Source organism: Dendropsophus ebraccatus, chromosome 7 (genome assembly GCF_027789765.1).
Source record: "Dendropsophus ebraccatus isolate aDenEbr1 chromosome 7, aDenEbr1.pat, whole genome shotgun sequence".
NCBI classification, from domain to species: Eukaryota; Metazoa; Chordata; class Amphibia; order Anura; family Hylidae; genus Dendropsophus; species Dendropsophus ebraccatus.
The window spans coordinates 19,523,449-19,550,478 of NC_091460.1; the positions used below are offsets into that span (position 1 = coordinate 19,523,449).

The following is a 27,030-nucleotide window of genomic DNA, read 5'->3' on the forward strand; positions in this document are numbered from 1 at the left end:
CTAATACGGCCATAACCATGGATGACACATCTGCTTCCCATGAATGGAAGCCCAGACCAAGCTACTGATCCCAACAGAAACCAACCAAGGATGACAGGTTTGTAAGCCATCAATGGAGACCAGGACAGACCAAAGATCATGGCAGACAAGAACCACGAACAATAGATCTATAACCCTTCAATGGAAGCCCTAACAGAGTGAACATGGATGAAAGCTCTGAAGCCCACCAATAGACGCCTCATCATGGTAAGTGAACATGAATGGCAGCTCTGAAGCCACCAATGGACACCTGATCATGGATCATAGTGAGAACATGAATGACAGCTCTGAAGCCACCAATAGAACCCAGATCAGACCACAGATTGTCACGTAGGACAGCCATGAATGACAGAACTGGATCCCATAAACGTAAGGTAAGACCTGAGATAACCGCAGTGATCGATTACTATCATCAGACTTGAATCCCACCAATTGACGCCCAGACCACATGAGCAATTGATCATCGCCATCCTAAACCCCGGATGTATGGCCCGCTGTACGCTAATTTCACCATCAGGCTGGGGTGTGACCTTTCTGGGTCTCCACAATGTTTTCATTGTACTGAATAAGAAAACAAGACCATAAAAAGTGAGAAATAAACAGGAAGAGCGCAGGAGTGGGACCGCGCCGCCGCCGCCACCGCGATGCGCCATTCTCTACTTGTAAAACCTCGCCATGGAAATGTTTAGTGTTTGATCAAAACAAAATGTGAATCCAGTGACCGGGGTAAAGAGGTTCTGGGTCCACGTGCCAAACCGCCAAAGCTATTAGGACCCCCATGAAAAAACAAAAAAAAACAAAAAAAAACTATTTAGCAGGAGAACAAAATCCAAGACATTAAATAAAATAAATCAAGTGGAACAGAACAAGGCTCGGTGGTGGGGAAACAAAGGGCTCGGGCTCCGTGGTTTCAATTAGAGAAGCTCTTGGTTTCAATTAGGATGGGAAAGGAAGGGGGGGAGAGGACAAGAATAATGGGGAACAACTTCTGGAAGCCTTGATGACTGGAAGCCATCTTCCTTCTGTTACCAGACATAACTTAAATCCTGTTTATTCTCCCAGCCGCAGATGAAAGCCCAGGATGGATTGTCATATATGTGAGAATTGGGGTATTACCAGTTTTGCCAGGCCATGCAAGGGGAGGGAAAAAGCACTGCGCACTGACCGGGGGAAGCGTTTCCACCAGACTGCGCCCTGACCGGGGGAAGCGTTTCCACCAGACTGCCCCACTGACCGGGGGAAGCGATTACACCAGACTGCGCCCTGACCGGGGGAAGCGTTTCCACCAGACTGCCCCACTGACCGGGGGAAGCGTTTCCACCAGACTGCCCCACTGACCGGGGGAAGCGATTACACCAGACTGTGCACTGACCGGGGGAAGCGTTTCCACCAGACTGTGCCCTGACCGGGGGAAGCGTTTCCACCAGACTGCGCCCTGACCGGGGGAAGCGTTTCCACCAGACTGCGCCCTGACCGGGGGAAGCGTTTCCACCAGACTGCCCCACTGACCGGGGGAAGCGTTTCCACCAGACTGCCCCACTGACCGGGGGAAGCGTTTCCACCAGACTGCGCCCTGACCGGGGGAAGCGTTTCCACCAGACTGCGCCCTGACCGGGGGAAGCGTTTCCACCAGACTGCGCCCTGACCGGGGGAAGCGTTTCCACCAGACTGCGCCCTGACCGGGGGAAGCGTTTCCACCAGACTGCGCCCTGACCGGGGGAAGCGTTTCCACCAGACTGCGCCCTGACCGGGGGAAGCGTTTCCACCAGACTGCGCCCTGACCGGGGGAAGCGTTTCCACCAGACTGCGCCCTGACCGGGGGAAGCGTTTCCACCAGACTGCGCCCTGACCGGGGGAAGCGTTTCCACCAGACTGCGCCCTGACCGGGGGAAGCGTTTCCACCAGACTGTGCACTGACCGGGGGAAGCGTTTCCACCAGACTGCGCCCTGACCGGGGGAAGCGTTTCCACCAGACTGCCCCACTGACCGGGGGAAGCGATTACACCAGACTGTGCACTGACCAAGGGAAGCATTTCCACCAGACTGCGCCCTGACCGGGGGAAGCGTTTCCACCAGACTGCGCCCTGACCGGGGGAAGCGTTTCCACCAGACAGTGCACTGACCAGGGGAGGGTTAGCACTAGACTATGCACTGCCCCCAGGGGTCAGCATTTACATTACACTATGGACTGATCGGAGGCAGCACTTACACTAGACTTTACACCGATTGGAGGCTGGTGTACATGCTGCCCATAGTCACAGTACATCATGTCACTTCTTTCGGCGGATAGCGGAATACGTCGGCCCATAGAATGGTGTCTATGGAGCCGGCGGAAAGGCGCACGGACAGCCGACGGAATTCCGCTGAGTTTATCCGCGAGAATTCCGTAGTGTGAACCCACCCTAACAATCAGTGCACAGTGTAGTATAAATGCTGTCTCCAATGAGGGACAAGTGTGAACTCTGCCCCTGCTTAGTATGAAGTCCAGTGTAAACCAACCCCTGGTCAGTGAACAGTCTTGTGTAAAGTGCACAAAATGTGTACTGCCCGGTGGCAGAATTTACACTAGACTGCGTATGGTGCGGGGGCAGAGTTTACACTAGGTTGTGTACTGCTAAGGGACAGAGTGTAAACTAGTTTGAGCACTACCAGAGGGCAGCATTTACATTAGACAGGTGGACTGACATTCAATAGTGCACCTCAAGTCCATCAACCCATTGCAACCAGCGTGCCAAAAGGTAGACTTCTGACACACAGACGGCTCTCATGGATTCGTGATCCTTGGCCGCACACGGCACGTTCATCAAGTACAATTAATTCTGATTACTAAACACAAACAGGAGAAGACGGGCAGCGGCCTGATGATCGGAAGGAATTCACTTAAGATCCCATCATGTCATCAAAGCCCCAGACTGTCACGGAATGTGTGCTAATGACTGTGTATATCCATCCGTCTAGGACTATCTGTATACACACAACGCTCGGGGGAAAAACAATCACACAAAGCTAAATAAGAGTAAGAACCTACTAAAATCAGCCAAAAGCCTCTAAAAATAAACCCAGGATGAGGAGACGGATGTTTATAGGAACAGAACACAAATACATGAACCTCCTGAGGCAATACCGGACCCGGAGAACATCCAGTCTAGAAGAACCTAGAAGGACCTCACCATGGAGGAGAAGACACATGATGGGTGCTGTATGTTAGTAATGGTCAGAAGAGACTTTGAGGGTCTCTGATCTGGCTCCATATTGACTCACCATGGAGGAGAAGACACATGATGGCCCTATAGAGTGCTGCTGTATGGTAGTAGTGGTCTGAAGAGACTTTGAGGGTCTCTGATCTGGCTCCATATTGACTCACTATGGAGGAGAAGACACATGATGGCCCTATAGAGTGCTGCTGTATGGTAGTAGTGGTCTGAAGAGACTTTGAGAGTCTCTGATCTGGCTCCATATTGACTCGATAAACTAGTTATTCACTTTGGACGATCCCAAGTGTCCCTTTGTGTTTGGGTCTTCAGCCTTCTCTGTGACTTTTCTAGCGGTCTTCACCAGTCTTCTTTCCTCTTGTCTTCAATTCTTGTCTGTCTCTAATAAGCCAATAATATGTGTAACGCTTTACTCCGGTCAGTTGAAAAGTTTCATATGACTGTAAAGTTGTTTCAATGCAAGAAGATAATGGAGAACCACCAGAACATCGGTAGTAGGACATTCTCCGAGCACCATGATGGAGGAACAATGCAAAACTACAACTCCCATCCCTGTCCTACAAGCCAACATACCCCTTGAAGACCAACCATGAGAAGAAAGTAGAAACCAAGCAAGGTGTGTAGACCCCCAACTATTAGGGTACCAGCAAACCTTCTCGGGTGTATCTTCCGATCCCCAACCCCCCAGGGGCATCTACAAACTTTCAAAACCCCAGGAGCATTTGAATATTCGCAAAAGCCTTTCAGAAACCCCGAAACCCTCTCAGTTGAATCTGCAGGTCAGCAACCCCCAAACCCTACCACTGTGACCCCAGATAAGTGGCCCAGCCTAGCTGCTCTCTACCGAAATGAGTTATGGAAGTGATGACCTCCATCTGCCTTGAGTAAAACCAACCACTTCTCATAATGTCCAGATTTTCACCCTGTTTCGTAACGTATCCCGAGGATGGGGAGTACAAGGAGTCTCTTCCCGAATTCCTCCGGAGAACTCTTCTGCCAGTATATAAAGTATGTTTTAATTACGGTCGGACCTCCGGCGCGCACAATGAAGCCTTTCATTACAGCCCAATAAACACATAATATCTGCCCTTGTATATCCTCTACTGCAGAGCCCATCCCCTACGTGTCCCCCATAACCCACCGCTGTCACTTCTACAAGGTCTTCATTAAGAATGGAATTATTTTAATAAGTTTAGAGTCGGACGCCCCCAACTCCCAGCAATGAGAACCAGGTGCAGAAGAGGAGGAGGATGGGAAACAATATGGCCAGAAAAGAGGTGCTTCCAGGTCACACAGTGGGGTACCTGAAGGCTAGGTCCCTCAACCCTGGGTGCCTCAATATCAGAGGGGTTCATGTGTAGCAAATTCACGAATATGACTAAATGAAGGCTTCCCTTTCATCTCTGCCAGCCAACAAAATTCCAGTACTCATAAGCTGCTGTATGTACTGCAGGAAGTGTTGTATTCTCTCCAGTCTGACACAGTGCTCTCTGCTGCCACCTCTGTCCATGTCAGGAACTGTCCAGAGCAGGAGAGGTTTTCTATGGGGATTTGCTGCTGCTCTGGACAGTTCCTGACATGGACAGAGGTGGCAGAGCACACCACTTCCTGCAGGACATCCAGCAGTTGATAAGTACTGGAAGACTGGAGATAATTAAATAGAAGTAATTTTCAAATCTATATAACTTTCTGACACCAGTTGATGTAAAAAGATTTTCTTTCCTCCTGGGTCCCCCTTTAACTGCATCAGTTTTTATTTTAAATGAGGCAATAAAAACTGTATAGTAAGGTGAGAGACGGCAGCTTTTTCTCCAACTTGTATGAGTATACGTACACACACACATATATATATTTTATGTCCCAGGCCACCAGTGCGCACACAGTATGACCTCCCGCTCCTATACTCGGTGGCGCCATTGTTTAGTCTCCGCAGGGCGTTGGGGGGGGGGGGGGATGGGGGAGGTGCACGCACAACTGGGTTTAATAGAAACTGCAAATAAAGATTAAAAAGCAGCATTAGGCATTGTTCCTTCGGTAGCGTTCCAGCCCCCGGACGGTTCTCATTACGGGACGGGGGGGGGGGGGGGGGGGCTGAGGACGGGGCTGCAGGTGCTTTTTACTACAGCCATCTGGGGGGCGCATGGTTTCCACAGCGTGTGAGCCACAGGCCTGACACTTATTATTAGGAGGATAAATATAGTTCTCGCATCAAAGCCTCATACAGATTAGAGAAGGAGAATCCAAGTGCTGTCCCCCGAATGCTGCCCCCGTACACATGTATCATCTGGGTAACATCCGTCTTATGGCTCCCGGGATATACACCATAGTATGGAGTCCTACTAATGCATGGTCCCATAAACATGTCAGGACAAGGCGCCCCCTACAGGACATATAGCTGGGAAATATGCTGTCAGTGAATGGGGATTTCTGGGGGTCTGTTACGATGTATCAGAGTGATTAATAATTCTATGAGATGAGCTTGGCATCGGTTCCACCCCATCGCAGCTGCCATCCCCTGGGCTCCACCAGGTCGCAGCCGCCATCCGCTGGGCTCCACCCAGTTTCAACCGCCATCCCCTGGGCTCCACCAGGTCGCAGCCGCCATCCGCTGGGCTCCACCCGGTTTCAACCGCCATGCCCTGGGCTCCACCCGGTCGCAGCCGCCATCCCCTGGGATCCACCCGGTCGCAGCCGCCATCCCCTGGGATCCACCCGGTCGCAGCCGCCATCCCCTGGGATCCACCAGGTCGCAGCCGCCATCCCCTGGGATCCACCAGGTCGCAGCCGCCATCCCCTGGGATCCACCAGGTCGCAGCCGCCATCCCCTGGGATCCACCAGGTCGCAGCCGCCATCCCCTGGGATCCACCAGGTCGCAGCCGCCATCCCCTGGGATCCACCAGGTCGCAGCCGCCATCCCCTGGGATCCACCAGGTCGCAGCCGCCATCCCCTGGGATCCACCAGGTCGCAGCCGCCATCCCCTGGGATCCACCAGGTCGCAGCCGCCATCCCCTGGGATCCACCAGGTCGCAGCCGCCATCCCCTGGGATCCACCAGGTCGCAGCCGCCATCCCCTGGGATCCACCAGGTCGCAGCCGCCATCCCCTGGGATCCACCAGGTCGCAGCCGCCATCCCCTGGGATCCACCAGGTCGCAGCCGCCATCCCCTGGGATCCACCAGGTCGCAGCCGCCATCCCCTGGGATCCACCAGGTCGCAGCCGCCATCCCCTGGGATCCACCAGGTCGCAGCCGCCATCCCCTGGGATCCACCAGGTCGCAGCCGCCATCCCCTGGGATCCACCAGGTCGCAGCCGCCATCCCCTGGGATCCACCAGGTCGCAGCCGCCATCCCCTGGGATCCACCAGGTCGCAGCCGCCATCCCCTGGGATCCACCAGGTCGCAGCCGCCATCCCCTGGGATCCACCAGGTCGCAGCCGCCATCCCCTGGGATCCACCAGGTCGCAGCCGCCATCCCCTGGGATCCACCAGGTCGCAGCCGCCATCCCCTGGGATCCACCAGGTCGCAGCCGCCATCCCCTGGGATCCACCAGGTCGCAGCCGCCATCCCCTGGGATCCACCAGGTCGCAGCCGCCATCCCCTGGGATCCACCAGGTCGCAGCCGCCATCCCCTGGGATCCACCAGGTCGCAGCCGCCATCCCCTGGGATCCACCAGGTCGCAGCCGCCATCCCCTGGGATCCACCAGGTCGCAGCCGCCATCCCCTGGGATCCACCAGGTCGCAGCCGCCATCCCCTGGGATCCACCAGGTCGCAGCCGCCATCCCCTGGGATCCACCAGGTCGCAGCCGCCATCCCCTGGGATCCACCCGGTCGCAGCCGCCATCCCCTGGGATCCACCCGGTCGTAGCCGCCATCCCCTGGGATCCACCAGGTCGCAGCCGCCATCCCCTGGGATCCACCAGGTCCCAGCCGCCATCCCCTGGGATCCACCCGGTCGCAGCCGCCATCCCCTGGGATCCACCCGGTCGCAGCCGCCATCCCCTGGGATCCACCCGGTCGCAGCCGCCATCCCCTGGGATCCACCCGGTCGCAGCCGCCATCCCCTGGGCTCCACCCGGTCGCAGCCGCCATCCCCTGGGCTCCACCCAGTCGCAGCCGCCATCCCCTGGGCTCCACCCAGTCGCAGCCGCCATCCCCTGGGCTCCACCCAGTTGCAGCAGCCATCCCCTGGGCTCCACCCAGTCACAGCCGCCATCCCCTGGGCTCCAGACAGTCACATCCGCCATCCTGTGCCCCCCACCCAGTCACAGCCGCCATTAGTTGGGCTCCACAATAACAATAAAGAGGTTTCATGGAGATACGACCCCTGACTCCACCATTGACAGAATTTAGCTGCATATTCAACATCATTCGGTGACCATATGTTCCACCTCCGGGGTTGTGGAAGGGACAGAGTGTATGTGAGTGTACAGCCGGAAGTAACGTGCGGCGTCCCCTGCCGGGAGAAGGAGACACATGCAAGGGGCAAGCACGGGGTCACTCCAGTTCTACTCCACATTGATGGAATTAATAGAGAAGGCCTGTGACCGTCATATTATCTGCTGACAGGTGGTATTAATCTGCGGATGTACGGGGGGCCGCACAGTGAGCGTGTTACCACTGCGAGGGCGGCTCCATACAAAGACACAATAATGTGAGGAGCAGTCACCAGCCAGGGATAACCCAGAGCAGATGAGGCGCTAACACAGCACAGACCACACTTACAATACACTGACCCTCTATGCTAGGTCACATCCAGAGCTGCATTCACAATTCTGCTGGTATGCACCATGATACTGCCTGCTCCCAATCCCATACTATTACAGGACGGTGCATGCGGGGTTAAGTAGTACAGCTTGTCCATGTAGATGTCTTCAAAAACAGTGCCATCCCTGTGTACAGGTTGTGTGTAGTACTGCAGCTAAACCTAATTCACTTCGTGCTGGAAGAAAGCAGCTGATTCTATAACCCTGTAACAGGAATAGCAATAACCAAATCCCCTCTGGTGGTGGTCACAGAGACCCCAGTCACTCATCTTCAGGAACCTGCTGTCGGTCATCTGGACCCAGCTGTCAATCACCCATCATCCGGACCCCCCCCCCCACTGTCAGTCACCCGTATTCAAACCCCCCGCTGTCAGTAACCCGTATCCAACCCCCCCCCCACCCACCGCTGTCAGTCACCCGTATTCAAACACCCCCCCCCCGTCAGTCACCCGTATTAAAGCCCCCGCTGTCAGTCACCCGTATTCAAACCCCCCCCCGCTGTCAGTCACCCGTATTCAACCCCCCCGCTGTCAGTCACCCGTATTCAAACCCCCCCCCCCCCCCCCCCCCGCTGTCAGTCACCCGTATTCAACCCCCACCGCTGTCAGTCACCCGTATTCAAACCCACCCCCACCCCCCCGCTGTCAGTCACCCGTATTCAAACCCCCCCCCCCCCGCTGTCAGTCACCCCTATTCAAACCCCCCGAAGAGAGGACTGCAGGAACGATGAGAATTAACGACCACCATTTCATGTGATTGTGTGAACGATTTCAAGATGCTCGCAAAATCGATTGCTTCAGATTGTTTATTGTTATCGCTGAAAAACCTGTCACATCGCTGGCTCTCGGCTATTCCAGGACATTATGTATTCTAGTGTTTGTACTAAGTGTTTGGTCCACCAGAGGGCAGCAGTGTCCTCCTCCTGACACAGCCATACTCCAGGTCATCAGAGTGAGCAGCTTATCCTCCATCTATAGAAGTGTACGGATCAGTGATACAGATCATATACACACAATGATTCCTATACATAAGCTGCAGTCACTGGGGGACGTGTCTCTTCTGTGCTAAATCCGTGATCTGTGTGTACAGTATGTAACACTCAAGACCTATCATGTATGATCAGCGGGCTCCTAAAACACTCTGTGCTGCAGGGGACCCTACTCCTTCCACATGATCAGCAGACTTCTCTCCTAAAATACTCTGTGCTGCAGGGAATCCTGCTCCTTCCACATGATCAGCAGACTCCTCTCCTAAAATACTCTGTGCTGCAGGGAATCCTGCTCCTTCCACATGATCAGCAGACTCCTCTCCTAAAATACTCTGTGCTGCAGGGGACCCTGCTCCTTCCACATGATCAGCAGACATCTCCTAAAATACTCTGTGCTGCAGGGGACCCTGCTCCTTTCACATGATCAGCAGACATCTCCTAAAATACTCTGTGCTGCAGGGGACCCTGCTCCTTCCACAGTGTGATTCCCACATGTCCAGTCTACACTCCTCCTGAAATGCTCTGTGCTGCAGGGGACATTGTTCTTTCCAGATGAATACAACGCTCATATCCTGAAATCCTTTGTGCTGCTGGAGACTTTGCTAGTCCTATGTAGCCTTCCACATGAGCAGCATACTTCTCTCCTGAAATCCTCTGAGCCACGGGTCCCCTCCAGCTCTCAGCCTATGGACCTTACGCATTCTGTGCTGCTCCTATGTGACCTCTGACCTACCACAAGCTAAGCACATCAGTCTCCTGAAATCCTCTGTGCTGCGGGGGAGTCTGCCCCTCCCACTTACCTCCTACCTATTCCGAGACCAGTGTATACGGTACTACCTATACAACACAACACAAGGGGGCAGCAGGAAGCCTCAGAACATACCAGCTGCTACCAGAGAGCAGTAGCTTCTAACAAACTGACAGGTACAGTGTAGAATGAGAGACTGTGTATAATAGATGAGAGCGCCGCCACCACCACCAGCAAGAGACAGGACTGTGTATAATAGATGAGAGCGCCACCACCAACAGCAAGAGACAGGACTGTGTACAATAGATGAGAGCGCCACCACCAACAGCAAGAGACAGGACTGTGTACAATAGATGAGAGCGCCACCACCAACAGCAAGAGACAGGACTGTGTACAATACATGAGAGCAACACCACCAGCAAGAGACAGGTCTGTGTATAATAGATGAGAGCAACACCACCAGCAAGAGACAGGACTGTGTATAATAGATGAGACCAACACCACCAGCAAGAGACAGGACTGTGTATAATAGATGAGAGCGCCACCACCACCAGCAAGAGACAGGACTGTGTATAATAGATGAGAGCAACACCACCAGCAAGAGACAGGACTGTGTACAATAGATGAGAGCAACACCACCAGCAAGAGACAGGACTGTGTACAATAGATGAGAGCAACACCACCAGCAAGAGACAGGACTGTGTATAATAGATGAGAGCAACACCACCAGCAAGAGACAGGACTGTGTATAATAGATGAGACCAACACCACCAGCAAGAGACAGGACTGTGTATAATAGATGAGAGCACCACCACCACCAGCAAGAGACAGGACTGTGTATAATAGATGAGAGCAACACCACCACCAGCAAGAGACAGGACTGTGTATAATAGATGAGAGTGCCACCACCAACAGCAAGAGACAGGACTGTGTATAATAGATGAGAGTGCCAACATCCTGAGAGAAAGCATGTAATATGTTCCATAACACACAAGGAGAGCAGCTCCACCCTGCCCTCTGTCACCTACAACATGTTGTAACCCTCAGTAACACTTCAAACCAGCCAACACTGACCAGTGCTGTGTACTACTACCCCAACCATCCACCAGTGACCAGTGCTGTGTACTACTACCCCAACCATCCACCAGTGACCAGTGCTGTGTACTACTACTCCAACCGTCCACCAGTGACCAGTGCTGTGTACTACTACCCCAACCATCCACCAGTGACCAGTGCTGTGTACTACTACCCCAACCATCCACCAGTGACCAGTGCTGTGTACTACTACCCCAACCATCCACCAGTGACCAGTGCTGTGTACTACTACCCCAACCATCCACCAGTGACCAGTGCTGTGTACTACTACCCCAACCATCCACCAGTGACCAGTGCTGTGTACTACTACCCCAACCATCCACCAGTGACCAGTGCTGTGTACTACTACCCCAACCATCCACCAGTGACCAGTGCTGTGTACTACTACTCCAACCGTCCACCAGTGACCAGTGCTGTGTACTACTACTCCAACCGTCCACCAGTGACCAGTGCTGTGTACTACTACCCCAACCGTCCACCAGTGACCAGTGCTGTGTACTACTACCCCAACCATCCACCAGTGACCAGTGCTGTGTACTGCTACTCCAACCATCCATCAGTGACCAGTCCTGTGTACTACTACCCCAACCATCCACCAGTGACCAGTGCTGTGTACTACTACCCCAACCATTCAGTGACAGGGCTGTGTACTACTACTCCAAGCATCCATCAGTGACAGGGCTGTGTACTACTACTCCAAGCATCCATCAGTGACCAGTGCTGTGTACTACTACTCCAAGCATCCATCAGTGACCAGTGCTGTGTACTACTACCCCAACCATCCAACAGTGACCAGTGCTGTGTACTACTACCCCAACCATCAATCAGTGACCAGTGCTGTGTACTACTACCCCAACCATCCATCAGTGACCAGTGCTGTGTACTACTACCCCAACCATCCATCAGTGACCAGTGCTGTGTACTACTACCCCAACCATCCATCAGTGACCAGTGCTGTGTTCGCTTCCTGCCCTGTATACAGGCTATGCTCCCCCCCTCTGCCCCCTGCTGGCCGGACGCTGACCATACACTATAAATAACACAGTGACCAGCGCTGCCGCCTGCACAGGAAAAAATAAGACACCTCTCTGCTTCCTGTATGGAAAAGCACAGGATGGCTGAGAATAGAAAAGGCCAAGGCAGGCTGAGCCTGATAGCCCTGTACCTGCCCCTATATACCAGTATATAGCACGGCTGAGCCTGATAGCCCTGTACCTGCCCCTATATACCAGTATATAGCACGGCTGAGCCTGATAGCCCTGTACCTGCCCCTATATACCAGTATATAGCACGGCTGAGCCTGATAGCCCTGTACCTGCCCCTATATACCAGTATATAGCACGGCTGAGCCTGATAGCCCTGTACCTGCCCCTATATACCAGTATATAGCACGGCTGAGCCTGATAGCCCCGTACCTGCCCCCATATACCAGTATACAGGCGACCTGATAACCCTGTACCTGCTCCCATATACCAGTATACAGCACGGCTGAGCCTGATAGCCCTGTACCTGCCCCCATATACCAGTATATAGCACGGCTGAGCCTGATAGCCCTGTACCTGCCCCCATATACCAGTATACAGGCGGCCTGATAACCCTGTACCTGCCCCCATATACCAGTATACAGGCGGAGTGATAACCCTGTACCTGCCCCCATATACCAGTATATGGGCGGCCTGATAATCCTGTACCTGCCCCCATATACCAGTATATAGCACGGCTGAGTCTGATAACCCTGTACCTGCCCCCATATACCAGTATACAGGCGGCCTGATAGCCCTGTACCTGCCCCCATATACCAGTATATAGCACGGCTGAGCCTGATAGCCCTGTACCTGCCCCCATATACCAGTATACAGGCGGAGTGATAACCCTGTACCTGCCCCCATATACCAGTATACGGGCGGCATGATAATCCTGTACCTGCCCCCATATACCAGTATATAGCAAGGCTGAGCCTAATAACCCTGTACCTGCCCCCATATACCAGTATACAGGCGGCCTGATAATCCTGTACCTGCCCCCATATACCAGTATACGGGCGGCCTGATAACCCTGTACCTGCCCCCATATACCAGTATACGGGCGGCCTGATAACCCTGTACCTGCCCCCATATACCAATATACAGCACAGCTGAGCCCGATAACCCTGTACCTGCCCCCATATACCAGTATACAGACGGACTGATAACCCTGTACCTGCCCCCATATACCAGTATAAAGGCGGCCTCATAACCCTGTACCTGCCCCCATATACCAGTATACAGCACAGCCTGATAACGCTGTACCTGCCCTCGTATACCAGTATACAGCGCGGCCTGATAACCCTGTACCTGCCCCCATATACCAATATACAGCACAGCTGAGCCCGATAACCCTGTACCTGCCCCATATACCAGTATACAGACGGACTGAAGACCCTGTACCTGCCCCCATATACCAGTATATAGCACGGCTGAGCCTGATAGCCCTGTACCTGCCCCCATATACCAGTATACAGCGCAGCCTGATAACCCTGTACCTGCCTCCATATACCAGTATACAGGCGGAGTGATAACCCTGTACCTGACCCCATATACCAGTATACAGCACAACTGAGCCTGATAACCCTGTACCTGCCCCCATATACCAGTATACAGCACGGCCTGATAACCCTGTACCTGCCCCCATATACCAGTATACAGCACGGCTGAGCCTGATAGCCCCGTACCTGCCCCCATATACCAGTATACGGGCGGCCTGATAACCCTGTACCTGCCCCCATATACCAGTATACAGCACGGCCTGATAACCCTGTACCTGCCCCCATATACCAGTATACAGGCGGAGTGATAACCCTGTACCTGCCCCCATATACCAGTATACAGTTTCACTACTGCTGTACCTGCCCCCATATACTATACCAGCAGAGAGAGCATGCTCCATTACAGTATACGGCATTCTCCATACCTGTAGGACACCTGGCTGCTACCATGACATATTATACCGGTGTATGACGCATTTCTGTCTATTACAAGACATAACAGTGATATAGCTGCTACACTGGCCAACAATCCTGCTGCCATATACTATACCAGTGTGTGACGCGTTTCACTCTATATAGCACTCCATAAGCTGTCCTCTACCTGCTACCGTATACTATACCAGTGTGCGACGCGTTTCACTCTATATAGCACTCCATAAGCTGTCCTGTACCTGCTACCACTGACCCTGCAGCCGTATACTATACCAGTGTGACGCGTTTCACTCTATATAGCACTCCATAAGCTGTACTGTACCTGCTACCACTGATCCTGCAGCCGTATACTATACCAGTGTGACGCGTTTCATTCTATATAGCACTCCATAAGCTAAGCTGTACCTGCTAGCATATACTATGCCAGTGTGACGCGTTTCACTCTATATAGCACTCCATAAGCTGTACTGTACCTGCTACCACTGATCCTGCTGCCATCATATATACTATACCAAAGTATGACGCGTTTCACTCTGTATCCCTACCAATAACTGCAATATACCAATGATATAATATACAAGCAGGTGACGCATGTCACTCAACAGAGCTTCAGTATAAATCCATGTTAGACTAACCCTAGCATGTGACCAGTAACCCCAGCATGTGACCAGTAACCCTAGCATGTGACCAGTAACCCCAGCATGTGACCAGTAACCCTAGACAGGACCCCCCACCAGCAGCACAGATCCTAGAGCACCAACGCGTTCTGGGCCACATCACCCCAGGATTGTAGGTGGTCGGCTGTGATACAGTACACAATGGTAGCGGCTACAATTGTAGAACAAGTATTATGGTCAAAATATAGTCCAAAATGTGTCAGAAACTGTAATATCTGGTGGTCATTTATCCAGGATGAGTAATGCTTACACTTCAGTCACATCCAGAGCTGCGCTCACAGTTTCTCCTGTCTACATCCGGTATGCTGAATCACTGCAAGTCACTGTACAGTATAGGACGCTGGCACTGAATGGTGAATACAGCTCTGGATGTACACAGGGCATTACATGTTACCTCACATGGCAGCGGGGGCAAATAACAACCACCTAGTCACTACTCCAAGTCTCCTCTGCTATATATAGGATCCTAGTCATCTTTCTGCTTCTATATATAGGAGACTGACAAATCGAGACAACCAGCAAGATGCTGGGCGTAGTGTGACACAGCAGGGACGGGCTGTATACAGCTCTGCTACATCTGTATAGGGTATAGCACACAGCAGTGACTGTATACAGCTCTGTTACATCTGTATAGTGTATTGCACACAGCAGTGACTGTATACAGCTCTGCTACATCTGTATAGTGTATAGCACACAGCAGTGACTGTAAACAGCTCTGCTACATCTGTATAGGGTATAGCACACAGCAGTGACTGTATACAGCTCTGCTACATCTGTATAGTACACAGCAGTGACTGTATACAGCTCTGCTACATCTGTATAGGGTATAGCACACAGCAGTGACTGTATACAGCTCTGCTACATCTGTATAGTACACAGCAGTGACTGTATACAGCTCTGCTACATCTGTATAGGGTATAGCACACAGCAGTGACTGTATACAGCTCTGCTACATCTGTGTAGTGTATAGCACACAGCAGTGACTGTACAGCTCTGCTACATCTGTGTAGTGTATAGCACACAGCAGTGACTGTATACAGCTCTGCTACATCTGTATAGGGTATAGCACATAGCAGTGACTGTATACAGCTCTGCTACATCTGTATAGTATATAGCACACAGCAGTGACTGTATACAGCTCTGCTACACCTGTATAGTGTATAGCACACAGCAGTGACTGTATACAGCTCTACTACACCTGTATAGTGTATAGCACACAGCAGTGACTGTATACAGCTCTGCTACATCTGAATAGTGTATAGCACACAGCAGTGACTGTATACAGCTCTGCTACATCTGTATAGTACACAGCAGTGACTGTATACAGCTCTGCTACATCTGAATAGGGTATAGCACACAGTAGTGACTGTATACAGCTCTGCTACATCTGTATAGTATATAGCACACAGCAGTGACTGTATACAGCTCTGCTACACCTGTATAGTGTATAGCACACAGCAGTGACTGTATACAGCTCTACTACACCTGTATAATGTATAGCACACAGCAGCGACTGTATACAGCTCTGCTACATCTGTATAGTATATAGCACATAGCAGTGACTGTGTACAGCTCTGCTACATCTGTATAGTACACAGCAGTGACTGTATACAGCTCTGCTACATCTGTATAGTGTATAGCACACAGCAGTGACTGTATACAGCTCTGCTACATCTGTATAGGGTATAGCACACAGCAGTGACTGTATACAGCTCTGCTACATCTGTATAGTGTATAGCACACAGCAGTGACTGTATACAGCTCTGCTACATCTGTATAGTGTATAGCACACAGCAGTGAATGTATACAGCTCTGCTACATCTGTATAGTGTGTAGCACACAGCAGTGACTGTATACAGCTCTGCTACATCTGTATAGTATACAGCAGTGACTGTATACAGCTCTGCTACATCTGTATAGTGTATAGCACACAGCACTCACTGTATACAGCTCTGCTACATCTGTATGGTACACAGCAGTGACTATATACATCTCTGCTACACCTGTATAGGGTATAGCACACAGCAGTGACTGTATACAGCTCTGCTACATATGTATAGTGTATAGCACACAGCAGTGACTGTATACAGCTCTGCTACATCTGTATAGTGTATAGCACACAGCAGTGACTGTATACAGCTCCGCTACACCTGTATGCTGGGTTCACACTACGTATATTTGAGGCTGTATTTGTGAGGCTGTATAGCAACCAAAACCAGGAGTGGATAGAAAACACAGAAAGGCTCTGTTCACATAATGTTGTAATTGAGTGGATGGCCGCCATATAATGGCAAATATTTGCTGTTATTTTAAAACAACGGCTGTTATATTGAAATAATGGACGTTATTTACCGTTATATGGCGGCCATCCACTCAATTTCAACATTGTGTGAACAGATCCTTTTACGGTTTTCAATCCACTCCTGGTTTTGGTTGCTATGAGGACCTGACATGAGGACCAAATACAGCCTGAAATATACTGTGTGTGAACATAGCCGTATAGTGTATAGCACACAGCAGTGACTGTATAAAGCTCTGCTACACCTGTATAGTGTATAGCACACAGCAGTGACTGTATACAGCTCTGCTACACCTGTATAGTGTATAGCACACAGCAGTGACTGTATACAGCTCTGCTACATCTGTATAGGGTATAGCACACAGCAGTGACTGTATACAGCTCTGCTACATCTGTATAGTATATGGCACACAGCACTCACTGTATACAGCTCTGCAACATCTGTATAGTACACAGCAGTGACTGTATACAGCTCTGCTACATCTGTATAGGGTATAGCACACAGCAGTGACTGTATACAGCTCTGCTACATCTGTATAGTCACTGCTGTGTACTATACAGATGTTGCAGAGCTGTATACAGTGAGTGCTGTGTGCCATATACTATACAGATGTAGCAGAGCTGTATACAGTCACTGCTGTGTGCTATACCCTATACAGATGTAGCAGAGCTGTATACAGTCACTGCTGTGTACTATACAGATGTTGCAGAGCTGTATACAGTGAGTGCTGTGTGCCATATACTATACAGATGTAGCAGAGCTGTATACAGTCACTGCTGTGTGCTATACCCTATACAGATGTAGCAGAGCTGTATACAGTCACTGCTGTGTGCTATACACTATACAGATGTAGCAGAGCTGTATTGTCACTGCTGTGTACTATACAGATGTAGCAGAGCTGTATACAGTCACTGCTGTGTGCTATACCCTATACAGATGTAGCAGCGCTGTATACAGTCACTGCTGTGTACTATACAGATGTAGCAGAGCTGTATACAGTCACTGCTGTTCTATACACTATACAGATGTAGCAGAGCTGTATACAGTGTATAGCACAGCAGTGACTGTATACAGCTCTGCCACATCTGTATAGTACACAGCAGTGACTGTATACAGCTCTGCTACATCTGTATAGTATATAGCACACAGCAGTAACTGTATACAGCTCTGCTACATCTGTATAGTGTATAGTACACAGCAGTGACTGTATACAGCTCTGCTACATCTGTATAGTATATAGCACACAGCAGTGACTGTATACAGCTCTGCTATATCTGTATAGGGTATAGCACACAGCACTCACTGTATGCTGTGTGCTATACACTATACAGATGTAGCAGAGCTGTATACAGTGAGTGCTGTGTGCTATACACTATACAGATGTGGCAGAGCTGTATACAGTCACTGCTATGTACTATACAGATGTAGCAGAGCTGTATACAGTCACTGCTGTGTGCTATACACTATACAGATGTGGCAGAGCTGTATACAGTCACTGCTGTGTGCTATACACTATACAGATGTAGCAGAGCTGTAGTGACTGTATACAGCTCTGCCACATCTGTATAGTGTATAGCACACAGCAGTGACTGTATACAGCTCTGCTACATCTGTATAGTGTATAGCACAGCAGTGACTGTACACAGCTCTGCTACACCTGTATAGTACATAGCAGTGACTGTATACAGCTCTGCTACATCTGTATAGTGTATAGCACACAGCAGTGACTGTATACAGCTCTGCCACATCTGTATAGTGTATAGCACACAGCAGTGACTGTATACAGCTCTGCTACATCTGTATAGTATATAGCACACAGCAGTGACTGTATACAGCTCTGCTACATCTGTATAGGGTATAGCACACAGCAGTGACTATATACAGCTCTGCTACATCTGTATAGTATACAGCAGTGACTGTATGCAGCTCTGCTACACCTGTATAGTGTATAGCACACAGCAGTGACTGTATAAGGCTCTGTTACATCTGTATAGTACACAGCAGTGACAATACAGCTCTGCTACATCTGTATAGTGTATAGCACACAGCAGTGACTGTATACAGCTCTGCTACACCTGTATAGTGTATAGCACACAGCAGTGACTGTATACAGCTCTGCTACATCTGTATAGTGTATAGCACACAGCAGTGACTATACATCTCTGCTACATCTGTATAGTACACAGCAGTGACTGTATACAGCTCTGCTACATCTGTATAGTATATGGCACACAGCACTCACTGTATACAGCTCTGCAACATCTGTATAGTACACAGCAGTGACTATACAGATGAAGCAGAGCTGTATACAGTCACTGCTGTGTGCTATACCCTATACAGATGTAGCAGCGCTGTATACAGTCACTGCTGTGTGCTATACCCTATACAGATGTAGCAGCGCTGTATACAGTCACTGCTGTGTACTATACAGATGTAGCAGAGCTGTATACAGTCACTGCTGTTCTATACACTATACAGATGTAGCAGAGCTGTATACAGTGTATAGAACAGCAGTGACTGTATACAGCTCTGCTACATCTGTATAGTACACAGCAGTGACTGTATACAGCTCTGCTACATCTGTATAGTATATAGCACACAGCAGTAACTGTATACAGCTCTGAAACATCTGTATAGTGTATAGTACACAGCAGTGACTGTATACAGCTCTGCTACATCTGTATAGTATATAGCACACAGCAGTGACTGTATACAGCTCTGCTACATCTGTATAGGGTATAGCACACAGTAGTGACTGTATACAGCTCTGCTACATCTGTATAGGGTATAGCACACAGCACTCACTGTATACAGCTCTGCTACATATGTATAGTGTATAGCACACAGCAGTGACTGTATACAGCTCTGCTACATCTGTATAGTGTATAGCACACAGCAGTGACTGTATACAGCTCTGCTACATCTGTATAGTATATAGCACAAAGCAGTGACTGTACACAGCTCTGCTACATCCGTATAGTGTATAGCACACAGCAGTGACTGTACACAGCTCTGCTACATCTGTATAGTACATAGCAGTGACTGTACACAGCTCTGCTACATCTGTATAGTGTATAGCACACAGCAGTGACTGTATACAGCTCTGCTACACCTGTATAGTGTATAGCACACAGCAGTGACTGTATACAGCTCTGCCACATCTGTATAGTGTATAGCACACGGCAGTGACTGTATACAGCTCTGCTACACCTGTATAGTACACAGCAGTGACTGTATACAGCTCTGCTACATCTGTATAGTGTATAGCACACAGCAGTGACTGTATACAGCTCTGCTACATCTGTATAGTATATGGCACACAGCACTCACTGTATACAGCTCTGCTACACCTGTATAGGGTATAGCACACAGCAGTGACTGTATACAGCTCTGCTACATCTGTATAGGGTATAGCACACAGCAGTGACTGTATACAGCTCTGCTACATCTGTATAGCACACAGCAGTGACTGTATACAGCTCTGCTACATCTGTAGAGTGTATAGCACACAGCAGTGACTGTATACAGCTCTGCCACATCTGTATAGTGTATAGCACACAGCAGTGACTGTATACAGCTCTGCTACACCTGTATAGTGTATAGCACACAGCAGTGACTGTATACAGCTCTGCTACATCTGTATAGCACACAGCAGTGACTGTATACAGCTCTGCCACATCTGTATAGGGTATAGCACACAGCAGTGACTGTATACAGCTCTGCCACATCTGTATAGTGTATAGCACACAGCAGTGACTGTATACAGCTCTGCTACATCTGTATAGTGTATAGCAGTGACTGTATACAGCTCTGCTACATCTGTATAGTGTATAGCACACAGCAGTGACTGTATACAGCTCTGCTACATCTGTATAGTGTATAGCACACAGCAGGGACTGTATACAGCTCTGCTACATCTGTATAGTATATAGCACATAGCACTCACTGTATACAGCTCTGCTACATCTGTATAGTATATAGCACACAGCAGTGACTGTATACAGCTCTGCTACATCTGTATAGCACACAGCAGTGACTATATACAGCTCCGCTACACCTGTATAGTGTATAGCACACAGCAGTGACTGTATACAGCTCTGCCACACCTGTATAGTGTATAGCACAGCAGTGACTATATACATCTCTGCTACATCTGTATAGGGTATAGCACACAGCAGGGACTGTATACAGCTCTGTTACATCTGTATAGTGTATAGCACACAGCAGTGACTGTATACAGCTCTGCTACATCTGTGTAGTGTATAGCACAGCAGTGACTGTATACAGCTCTGCTACATCTGTATAGGGTATATAGGATCCCCCCCAGTCCCATCATATACAGCCTCCCCCCCCCCCAGTCCCATCATATACAGCCTCCCCCCCCCTATCATATACAGCCTCCCCCCCCCCAGTCCCATCATATACAGCCTCCCCCCCCTCCCATCATATACAGCCCCCCCCCCCCAGTCCCATCATATACAGCCTCCCCCCCCCTCCTATCATATACAGCCCCCCCCCCCTCCTATCATATACAGCCTCCCCCCCCTCCTATCATATACAGCCCCCCCCCTCCTATCATATACAGCCTCCCCCCCAGTCCCATCATATACAGCCTCCTCCCCCCCCAGTCCCATCCCTGAGCTGTCTCTTCTGTCAGGAGCTCTCTCTCTCTGTATATCCCCAGTAGCTGAGCTGTCTCTCCCTGTGTATATCCCCAGTAGCTGAGCTGTCTCTTCTGTCAGGAGCTGTCTCTCTCTGTATATCCCCAGTAGCTGAGCTGTCTTTTCTGTCAGGAGCTGTCTCCTTCTGTATATCCCCAGTAGCTGAGCTGTCTCTTCTGTCAGGAGCTGTCTCTCTCTGTATATCCCCAGTAGCTGAGCTGTCTCTTCTGTCAGGAGCTGCCTCTCTCTCTGTATCTCCCAAGTGTCTGAGCTGTCTCTTCTCTCAGGAGCTGTCTCTCTCTGTATATCCCCAGTAGCTGAGCTGTCTCTCAATCTGTATATCCCCAGTAGCTGAGCTGTCTCTTCTGTCAGGAGCTGTCTCCCTCTGTATATCCCCAGTAGCTGAGCTGTCTCTTCTGTCAGGAGCTGTCTCTCTCTGTATATCCCCAGTGTCTGAGCTGTCTCTTCTGTCAGGAGCTGCCTCTCTCTCTCCCTCTGTATATCCCCAGTAGCTGAGCTGTCCTTCTGTCAGGAGCTGCCTCTCTCTCTCCCTCTGTATATCCCCAGTAGCTGAGCTGTCTCTTCTGTCAGGAGCTGCCTCTCTCTCTCCCTCTGTATATCCCCAGTAGCTAAGCTGTCTCTTCTGTCAGGAGCTGTCTCCCTCTGTATATCCCCAGTAGCTGAGCTGTCTCTTCTGTCAGGAGCTGCCTCTCTCTCTCCCTCTGTATATCCCCAGTAGCTGAGCTGTCTCTTCTGTCAGGAGCTGTCTCTCTCTCTCTCTGTATCTAAGCTGTCTCTCTCTGTATAGCCCCAGTAGCTGAGCTGTCTCTTCTGTCAGGAGCTGTCTCTCCCTCTTTATCTGCCCAGTAGCTGAGCTGTCTCTTCTGTCAGGAGCTGTCTCTCTCTGTATATCCCCAATGTCTGAGCTGTCTCCCTCTGTATCTCCCCAGTAGCTGAGCTGTCTCTTCTGTCAGGAGCTGTCTCCCTCTGTATCCCCCAAGTGTCTGAGCTGTCTCTTCTGTCAGGAGCTGTCTCTCTCTGTATCCCCCAAGTGTCTGAGCTGTCTCTTCTGTCAGGAGCTGTCTCTCTCTCTCTCTCTCTGTATCTAAGCTGTCTCTCTCTGTATATCCCCAGTGTATGAGCTGTCCCTTCTGTCAGGAGCTGTCTCTATCTCTGTATATCCCCAGTGTCTAAGCTGTCTCTTCTCTCAGGAGCTGTCTCTCTCTCTGTATATCCCCAGTGTCTGAGCTGTCCCTTCTGTCAGGAGCTGTCTCTCTCTCTGTATATCCCCAGTGTCTGAGCTGTCCCTTCTGTCAGGAGCTGTCTCTCTCTCTGTATCTCCCCAGTAGCTGAGCTGTCCCTTCTGTCAGGAGCTGTCTCTCTTTCTCTGTATCTCCCCAGTGTCTGAGCTGTCTCTTCTGTCAGGAGCTGGCTGTCTGTCTGTCTCTCCCCTGTGTCTGAGCTGTCTCTTCTGTCAGGAGCTGTCTCTCCCTCTGTATCTCCCCAGTAGCTGAGCTGTCTCTCTCTGTATCTCCCCAGTAGCTGAGCTGTCTCTTCTGTCAGGAGCTGTCTCTCTCTGTATATCCCCAGTAGCTGAGCTGTCTCTTCTGTCAGGAGCTGTCTCTCTCTGTATCTCCCCAGTAGCTGAGCTGTCTCTTCTGTCAGGAGCTGTCTCCCTCTGTATCCCCCAAGTGTCTGAGCTGTCTCTTCTCTCAGGAGCTGTCTCTCTCTCTCTGTATCTCCCCAGTGTCTGAGCTGTCTCTTCTGTCAGGAGCTGTCTCCCTCTGTATCTCCCCAGTAGCTGAGCTGTCTCTTCTGTCAGGAGCTGGCTGTCTGTCTGTATCTCCCCTGTGTCTGAGCTGTCTCTTCTGTCAGGAGCTGTCTCTCCCTCTGTATCTCCCCAGTAGCTGAGCTGTCTCTTCTGTCAGGAGCTGTCTCTCCCTCTGTATCTCCCCAGTAGCTGAGCTGTCTCTTCTGTCAGGAGCTGTCTCTCTCTCTGTATATCCCCAGTGTCTGAGCTGTCCCTTCTGTCAGGAGCTGTCTCTCTCTCTGTATATCCCCAGTGTCTGAGCTGTCTCTTCTGTCAGGAGCTGGCTGTCTGTCTGTCTCTCCCCTGTGTCTGAGCTGTCTCTTCTGTCAGGAGCTGTCTCTCCCTCTGTATCTCCCCAGTAGCTGAGCTGTCTCTTCTGTCAGGAGCTGTCTCTCTCTCCGTATCTCCCCAGTAGCTGAGCTGTCTCTTCTGTCAGGAGCTGTCTCCTTCTGTATATCCCCAGTAGTTGAGCTGTCTCTTCTGTCAGGAGCTGTCTCTCTCTGTATCTCCCCAGTAGCTGAGCTGTCTCTTCTGTCAGGAGCTGTCTCTCTCTCTGTATCTCCCCAGTAGCTGAGCTGTCTCTTCTGTCAGGAGCTGTCTCTCTCTGTATCTCCCCAGTAGCTGAGCTGTCTCTTCTGTCAGGAGCTGTCTCTCTCTCTCTGTATCTCCCCAGTAGCTGAGCTGTCTCTTCTGTCAGGAGCTGTCTCTCCCTCTGTATCTCCCCAGTAGCTGAGCTGTCTCTTCTGTCAGGAGCTGTCTCTCTCTGTATATCCCCAGTAGCTGAGCTGTCTCTTCTGTCAGGAGCTTTCTCTCTCTCTGTATCTCCCCAGTAGCTGAGCTGTCTCTTCTGTCAGGAGCTGTCTCTCTCTGTATCTCCCCAGTAGCTGAGCTGTCTCTTCTGTCAGGAGCTGTGTGTCTCTCTCTCTCTGTATCTAAGCTGTCTCCCTCTGTATCTCTGCAGCCTGTGAGCTGTCTCTTGTATGAGGAGCCGTCTCTCCCCTCCCCGGTCACTCTCCGCTCTCACTCACCGCAGTGTGGGGCCGATACACGCCGTCTCTGTGCTCTCAATCTCCCGCAGAATCCTCTCATGTTCCGCCGCTGTCTCCAGCTCCGCCATGTCTGCGGGACTTCGGGCACCGCCCTCTCGGCAACGTCACCGCGCAATACGTTTATCGTACGTACTGACGTCATCGGAAAGCTGCATGCTGGGAAATGTAGTCTTGGCCGGCACATTTCTGTGTGGAGAGGAAAGTATGTGAGAGGCAGGCTGAGATACACCTGAGGGTACACAGTATCACACACCGGGCTGAGATACACCTGAGGGTACACAGTATCACACACCGGGCTGAGATACACCTAAGTGTACACAGTATCATACACCGGGCTGAGATACACCTGAGTGTACCCAGTATCATACACCGGGCTGAGATACACCTGAGTGTACACAGTATAACACACCGGGCTGAGATACATCTGAGTGTACACAGTATCACACACCGGGCTGAGATACATCTGAGTGTACACAGTATTACACACTGGGCTGAGATACATCTGAGTGTACACAGTATCATACACCGGGCTGAGATACATCTGAGTGTACAGAGTATCACACACCGGGCTGAGATACACCTGAGGGTACACAGTATTACACACTGGGCTGAGATACATCTGAGTGTACACAGTATCATACACCGGGCTGAGATACATCTGAGTGTACACAGTATCACACACCGGGCTGAGATACACCTGAGTGTATATAGTATCATACACCGGGCTGAGATACAGCTGAGTGTACACAGTATCACACACCGGGCTGAGATACACCTGAGTGTACACAGTATCACACACCGGGCTGAGATACATCTGAGTGTACACAGTATCACACACCGGGCTGAGATACACCTGAGTGTATACAGTATCACACACCGGGCTGAGATACACCTGAGTGTACACAGTATCATACACCGGGCTGAGATACACCTGAGTGTACACAGTATCACACACCGGGCTGAGATACATCTGAGTGTACACAGTATCACACACCGGGCTGAGATACACCTGAGTGTACACAGTATCACACACCGGGCTGAGATACATCTGAGTGTACACAGTATTACACACTGGGCTGAGATACACCTGAGGGTACACAGTATCACACACCAGGCTGAGATACACCTGAGGGTACACAGTATCACACACCAGGCTGAGATACACCTGAGTGTACACAGTATCACACACCAGGCTGAGATACACCTGAGTGTACACAGTATCACACACCGGGCTGAGATACATCTGAGTGTACACAGTATCACACACCGGGCTGAGATACACCTGAGTGTACACAGTATCACACACCGGGCTGAGATACACCTGAGTGTACACAGTATCACACACCGGGCTGAGATACACCTGAGTATACACAGTATCACACACCGGGCTGAGATACACCTGAGTGTACACAGTATCACACACCGGGCTGAGATACACCTGAGTGTACACAGTATCATACATTGGGATGAGATACACCTGGGTGTACACAGTATCACACACCAGGCTGAGATACACCTGAGTGTACACAGTATCACACACCGGGCTGAGATACATCTGAGTGTACACAGTATCACACACCGGGCTGAGATACACCTGAGTGTACACAGTATCACACACCGGGCTGAGATACACCTGGGTGTACACAGTATCACACACCGGGCTGAGATACACCTGAGTGTACACAGTATCACACACCAGGCTGAGATACACCTGAGTGTACACAGTATTACACACCGGGCTGAGATACACCTGAGTGTACACAGTATCACACACCGGGCTGAGATACACCTGAGTGTACACAGTATCATACACCGGGCTGAGATACATCTGAGTGTACACAGTATTACACACCGGGCTGAGATACACCTGAGTGTACACAGTATCACACACCGGGCTGAGATACACCTGAGTGTACACAGTATCACACACCGGGCTGAGATACACCTGAGTGTACACAGTATCATACATTGGGATGAGATACACCTGGGTGTACACAGTATCACACACCAGGCTGAGATACACCTGAGTGTACACAGTATCACACACCGGGCTGAGATACATCTGAGTGTACACAGTATCACACACCGGGCTGAGATACACCTGAGTGTACACAGTATCACACACCGGGCTGAGATACACCTGGGTGTACACAGTATCACACACCGGGCTGAGATACACCTGAGTGTACACAGTATCACACACCAGGCTGAGATACACCTGAGTGTACACAGTATCACACACCGGGCTGAGATACATCTGAGTGTACACAGTATCACACACCGGGCTGAGATACACCTGAGTGTACACAGTATCACACACCGGGCTGAGATACACCTGAGTGTACACAGTATCAGACACCGGGCTGAGATACACCTGAGTGTACACAGTATCACACACCGGGCTGAGATACACCTGAGTGTACACAGTATCATACACCGGGCTGAGATACATCGGAGTGTACACAGTATCACACACCAGGCTGAGATACATCTGAGTGTACACAGTATCATACACCGGGCTGAGATACATCGGAGTGTACACAGTATCACACACCAGGCTGAGATACACCTGAGTGTACACAGTATCACACACCGGGCTGAGATACATCTGAGTGTACACAGTATCACACACCGGGCTGAGATACACCTGAGTGTACACAGTATCACACACCGGGCTGAGATACACCTGAGTGTACACAGTATCACACACCGGGCTGAGATACACCTG

At 50.6% G+C, this 27,030-nt stretch overlaps 1 protein-coding gene across 3 annotated transcripts in view; it reads right to left on the reverse strand.

Annotated features, from left to right (window-relative positions):
• The window catches only part of EXOC6B (exocyst complex component 6B), a 133,173-nt gene that overhangs the window by 99,501 nt on the left and 6,642 nt on the right, over positions 1–27,030 (reverse strand). For all 3 annotated transcript variants that reach the window (XM_069977171.1, XM_069977173.1, XM_069977172.1), the window contains exon 2: positions 24,282–24,488. In XM_069977171.1, the coding sequence (XP_069833272.1) occupies positions 24,282–24,370 (89 nt within the window). In that variant the 5' untranslated portion in view covers positions 24,371–24,488. The remainder of the gene's footprint in view (positions 1–24,281; positions 24,489–27,030) is intronic.